The 6050-nt window shown below is 60.8% G+C and overlaps 1 protein-coding gene across 1 annotated transcript; it reads right to left on the minus strand.

Moving 5' to 3' along the window:
* Window positions 1-1517: 1517 nt before the first annotated feature.
* CD7 (CD7 molecule) lies at window positions 1518-5209 on the minus strand. Its single transcript, XM_047833936.1, has 4 exons — window positions 4245-5209; window positions 3030-3344; window positions 2652-2785; window positions 1518-1965 (listed from the first exon to the last, which is right to left on the minus strand). Exons 1-4 carry the CDS (start codon window positions 4516-4518, stop codon window positions 1858-1860), a joined length of 831 nt encoding a protein of 276 aa, XP_047689892.1. The 5' UTR covers window positions 4519-5209; the 3' UTR covers window positions 1518-1857.
* Between the last annotated feature and the right edge of the window lie 841 nt (window positions 5210-6050).

Raw genomic sequence — 6050 nt, forward strand, 5'->3', positions numbered from 1 at the left:
GGTGGGGGATGTGGGAACATGGCCCTGAGCACAGAGGGGAGTCACCAGGAGGGGTTCTTGCCAGGAGGACGGTGGGGCTGTGACTCAGGCACAGCCTCTGATTGCTGGGGTGAGGTCAGGCTGAGATCTCCTCAGGTGACAAGGGCCTCCGGAGGCTGGCTGGAGGTGATGATTTCCACCTCCAGGAAGTTGCTTCTGAAGGGTGGGGAGCAGGGAAAGGGTGCAGGCGCCCGGGAGCTGCAGGGGTGGGGGGCAGTGGGAAGCATGTCCAGCCTGGCCTGGACACCACAGAGTCCAGCTCTGGAAGAGAGCATGGACCCCGCTCCCCTCACTTACAGAGGGGACACTGAGGCCCAGGAGGGTGGGACTTGCCGAGTGGTCAGGAGTGGGGACGACCAAGAGACACCTGTTGTATCCCCGGGTCCGTAGGGCAGTCTGCACTTCCTCCGGGGGTCCCTGGGAGGCTGGGACACCAGGACCTGGTGTCTCTTTGCCGGTCTTCCTGACTGCCATCTGCGTCCCAGGGGCAGCTCCCTGGTGGCCTCCAGAAAAATTGCTGAGTTTGTGTCCCAGGCTGCCCGCCCTGGCCCGAGGTGTCCTGGTAACTTCCCACCTGGGGAGCACACGTCCCACCAGCCAAAGACACAATTCTAGAAGCGGGGTTTCCAAGTAAAAGGAACATCATACCTTAACGACGTTTTAAACTTTGCCAACGCAGGGGGTGGCGGGTTATTTAATTTCTGCTGATATTTCATTGATAACTAACAATTTGAATGGTCTCCTATGTTCATCACTCATTTTTGCTCTTTGCTCATTTTTCTCTGAATGTTTGTTTTCTTTCCATTAATTGATAAGGATCTTCATAAATTAAGCATATTAACCTTCGTTCGGTAATCTTTCTCCCCCCCCCAAGTTTGTAGATGCTTGTCATGTATTTATGTGTGTAGGGTTTTTATAGAGCGAGGTTTTCGACCAGTATAGTCAACTATATCAGTGTTGTGTTTCCAACTCTGATGGGGGTTTGAGGGCACAGGACGGGGTGTGGGGGGAGCAGCACGGTCTGCTGTTTCTCAGCTCAGAGTCTAAGAGGACACGTCACGGTTCGCACCCACACTGGGGGTGCCTTGTTTCCCACCCGAGAGCAAACATAGATACCCAAGTTCCCATCGCCCCCCAACACGAGGGCACGTAGGGAAGGGCTCTTAGTTAAGACCCCGAGTCACTGCTGCCGGGCCCCTCCTCCACCCCCACCTCATTGTGTGATGGAGGCAGGTGAGGCCAGGTGAAGGGGGCTGAGGGGGTGGGTGAGGGCCCTGGTTGATCTGCCCCTTCTGCAGCCCACCCAGGGTGACAGGGGCCCCCTTGGGCCTGGAGTGGGGAAGGGCCCCCTTGCTCATGTCCTTCCTCAGGGTGTCACACAGAATCACACGGGCTGCAGAAGTCCCAGAAGGTGTTTGGGGAGGGTGTCAGCCCCTCCTGGGCTGTCAGCTGGTTGAGAATAGATGGAGTCGGGGACGGGGGAGAAGAAGGGCTTTATTTCAGGGGCTGGGCGACCCCTCCCCCTTGCCCCTCTCCCAGGCCCAGGGCCCAAGTCCATCCTGCAGAGGAGCCCCCCCTCCCCCCCGCCGTTTGAAGGCAAGGGCAGCGAGCAGCAGGTCAGAGAGGCTTCCTCCCTGGTGGCCCCGAGGTGCCAGAACCAGCAGAGCAGGGCAGCCCGCAAGGCAGGAAGTAAGCAAGGAAGGCCTCCTGGAGGAGGTGCCGGGAGCCCGACGGCCGCAGGGATCTGCCTGAGCGACCTCTCCGGGTCAGGCGGCCCTCCGTGAGCTGCACCTAGGCAGCCTGGGGGGCCCGCGGGGCTCACTGGTACACGTTGGGGATGGACACTGTGTTCCGGTTGCCATAGGACATGTCCTCGTACACCACGCACGCCGGGTTCTTATCCTTCAGGCGGCAGAGTTTCTTGATCTGAAAGACAAGCCCCTCCTCTCTGCCCGGGGTCCTGCTCGCTCTGGGGCGTCCCCCGTCTCCAGTGCGCACCCCCTTCGGGGGCTGTTTGACTGACCCTGGAGATGCCGCTGGGCTTCCAGGCATGAGGCCAGCCCCCCAGGCCCCTGGAGCTGCCCCAGGCCGGGGGGTGGGGGGGGCAGTGGACCTTGCTTCAGAGGCCTGGGGAGGGGGTGCGCTGTCCCAAGGTGTGGACGGGGCAAAGGCGTGCCGGCCGCGAGGAGCTGAGTGACCAGGGCAGAGCTGACCCCTTCCTGGCACCTGGCACCCCTGATGTGCACTTTCACACCTGCCCACGCTGATCTCAACCCGCAGGCTCACACACACACACTGCACGCACACCAGTGCTCACCCGTGTGCACACACACTCACGCGCTCACACGCGTGCCCGCCCGTCTCTCTGAGCCTCTCCCCCCCGCCCTCCTCTTACGGCTGTGTTTTCCTCCTGGGCCCACTCCCATCCCTGCTCGTGGTCCCGTTCTTGGCCCACCCCCCACCCCCACCCCCCACCTTGGACCCTGCCGTCTAAGCCCTCGGGCCTCCCAGGGACCCTGGTGGACGGGCTGCAGGGTCCTGGGGTTTCCCTGGGGCTTCTCAGAGGAGCCAGCTGACAGCGACACAGGTGAAAGCCGGGGGTTCACACTGACCTGTGTCCTCCTCAGCACACACGTCGCCCCCAGCGCCAGCCCGACGAAGAAGCAGCCCATCGCCAGGGCCACAGGGAAGGAAAAGCGTATCAGCGGGGCCTCCCGGCTCGTGTCCGCTGCCTCGGGCGGCTTGTCTGAGGAAGGAGTGGAGAGCGGCACTGGGCGGGCGGCGGGCTTCGAGATCGAGAGAGCCTTCGGGGCTCACGGAGGGGCTCTGGGGTGGGGGGATGGGCAACCCGGGGCCTTCCTGGAGGCAGTGGGCTCACGCCGGAAGGAATAACTCACGCCAGCGGGGAAAGGCCCCCAGACGAAGGCAGGGGGGGCCAGGTCTAACCGGCAGGCAGGGGAAGTGGGTCCTGGGGTAGGCACGTCCCCTACCTGTCACCACGACCAAGGTGCCGGGGCCCCAGACCTCGTCCTTCGCGACCGCCTGGCAGGCATAAGCCCCGGTGTCGGCCGGCTGCAGGCGGTGCACGGTGACCGTCAGGTTGTGCTGCCGCCCCGAGAAGACAACGCGTCCCCGAAACTGCTCATCCACCGTGGGCTCCTTCTCGTCTTCGTAGTAAATCACACTGCTAGGCCTCGGCCACCTCTGCTTCAGGTAGACCCCGAACAGGGACCCGCTGGTGGAGCAGGTGATGTCGACGGAGCCCCCCTCGGGGGCAATCGCGTAGGGGGGGTACTGCCGCACCTCTGCAGGAAGGACCCCCTGCTGTCACCGCTGGCCTGGCCAGAAGGGCAGGGACCCTCCTCACTGCAGGGGATGCTGGAGGGACAGAGGTGCCCCCGGGGCAGCCCATGGCTGTCATGTCACCACAGCCAGGCATCTTGCCCCGGAGCAGCTCCGGGCCCCGTGGCTGTCCTCGAGGGCTGAAGGGGCCCCGGGGGGCTGGGCTGCCCGTGACCTCTCCCCACACAGGGGCCCAGGGGACCTTTGGGCCATGGGCAGCTCTGACCGCATCTCCTGTCCCTACACCTTCTCCCTCTCTTGACTGACAGTGGAGACAGCAGAGAGACTCTCCCGTCTCCTTCTCTCTTTCCTTTCTGGCTGCCTCAGTTTCCCCATCACTTCCAGGCACCTAGACCTGGTGGCATCTTTGCCTGTCTGTGGGACACCCAGAAATGTCCCCATCTGTGCAGCTGGGGCCCAGCAGGACCAGCTTCCTGGTGCAAACACGAGCCGTTTTGATGTAATCCAAACATCAGTTTCTCAGCAAACTAAATTCTGGAGATTCTTTTTTTTTTCTGAGTCTCCCCACCCTGCCCTGTGTGCCGGATCTTTCCATCCTATTGCAGAACTTTGCACATGTATCTGTTTTAAAAGCAAACTAATAGACAAAATCCTCCCATAACAAAGGCAGCCTTGCTAATTACGAAAAAGAGAATCCCCAAGACATTTAGGTAAAGAAAAAGACCAAAGCCTCGGTGATTCTGCCCCGAGACGGCACCAACAGTGGGGTGGGGGGCTCGGTGGGGAGGTCATGCTCAGCGTCCCCAGACCACCCCCTTCCCAGGAAGGAGCATCCCCAGGTGGGGGGTACTGAGCCCTCTGGGGGCGGGGGGAGCGCAGTGGGAGACGCAGGGAAGGCTTACCTTGGGTGGCCAGGGCCCTGAGCAGGGTGCAGGCCAGCGTAAGGAGCTCAAAGAGCAGTGGGAACTCTGGGGCCATGCTTGCCGCCGCCGTGCCCACCACAGACCCAGCGACAAGGGAAAGGCAGGGCCCCCTCTCTCGGCTCTCTTCCTGTCTGCAGCACCCAACTGCCTGCCACCACCTCTGAGGCACCGCCTCAAAAGCCCCAATGCCAGGCCAGGAGGCTGTGACTGGTGGTCCAGGCATTCTGGGAGGGCTTTCTGGAGGCGGTGCCATGGGCAAGGGGAGGTGCTGAGAGCCGGGCTGGGAGGGGCGGTCCTTACTCCCTTCCCCCTTCGGCACTGTCCTGCTGAGTGCTCGCAGACAACTGGTCACCCACTCCTGTCTCCGCAGGCTCGGGGTTCAGGGCAGGAGCAGGGGAAAGCCAAGGGGGTGCCCTGGGTGGGTTGGGGTTCAGGCTCCAATTGCCCTGGTCACTTTTTTCTTTTTTTTTTAAAGTGTATTTATTTATTTGAGAGAGAGAGAGAGAGAACCTATGTGCAACAGCAGAGGAGGGGAAGAGAGAGGGAGAGAGAATCCCATAGAGAAATCCTTGAAAATACAAGCAGCAAGGAGGAAATGAACACAAAGACCCGGATCCAGAATTTCCTTGTAGGTCTGGCCCCAGTCAAGGCTCCACGCAGGGCCCTCCTCCGTGTGGGGCTCTCCGCAGTGAGGGAGGAACCCGAATATTCGCTTCTTTTGAATGTTCTAGGACTTTTTAGTGCCTGAAGACAGGAAGCAGCTTCTTTTAGACTTGTTTTTCTCCACTTAAAAAATGTGTATTTCCCAGGTCATTTCATGGTTTCTCGATTGGTTTGTTTTTTTTATTTTTTAAAAAAATTTTTTTTTCAACGTTTATTTATTTTTTGGGGGACAGAGAGAGAGCATGAACGGGGGAGGGGCAGAGAGAGAGGGAGACACAGAATCGGAAACAGGCTCCAGGCTCTGAGCCATCAGCCCAGAGCCTGACGCGGGGCTCGAACTCCCGGACCGCGAGATCGTGACCTGGCTGAAGTCGGACGCTTAACCGACTGCGCCACCCAGGCGCCCCTCGATTGGTTTGTTTTATTCATCTTAAGGATTGGCGTCATGGGTGTTTTCCAAAGCACTGAACGTGTACTTTAGAAAAAGCCTGTATGTCCCTCTTAAGAACACACTGAATGGAGTCATACAGTTGTGATTAGAAAGACATCTGACATAAAGGGGTTTGGGGTGGGGAAGGGTCAGCAGGGGGGCGGTGGGGGAGGGGCCCTGTGGCTGGGGGGGAGAGAAGGGGGGAGCCATGTGCCACTGCCGAGCCGCCACCTGTCGCCAGCCCCCTAGTGGTGGAGCCCCCTAGTGGTGGAGGCGGGGCTGGCTCCCCACCTCAGGCCTCTATGCCCTCAGCTTGACCCCAGGACTGCCGGCAGGACGGTCCCCCAAAGCTGTTCTTGCTCCTGGTCAAAGACAGGGGTGTGCCCAAGATCAACCTGAGACCCAAAGCGGGGTGCCTCCGAGGCTACAGCAGACCCTTGTGCACCCGAGGCCGGAAGTACACCCCCAACCCCACCCCACCGGCCCTGATGGGGCAGAGGAGGGAGAGGTCCTCTGAGGTCGAGTGTTCTGGAGCTTGAGATTTTTCCCATCTTTGACCACAGAGTCGGGGAGCCCAGAGAGCTGCCGGGGGCCCAGGTGGAGAAGAGCCTGCGGCTGGGGTGGGGAGCCAGAGAAGCGACCTGGGGCCACCCTCCGCCCGGGGAAGGGAGCTGGCCCCTGGGCCGTAGGGC

Source organism: Prionailurus viverrinus, chromosome E1 (assembly GCF_022837055.1).
Source record: "Prionailurus viverrinus isolate Anna chromosome E1, UM_Priviv_1.0, whole genome shotgun sequence".
In the NCBI taxonomy this organism is placed as follows: Eukaryota; Metazoa; Chordata; class Mammalia; order Carnivora; family Felidae; genus Prionailurus; species Prionailurus viverrinus.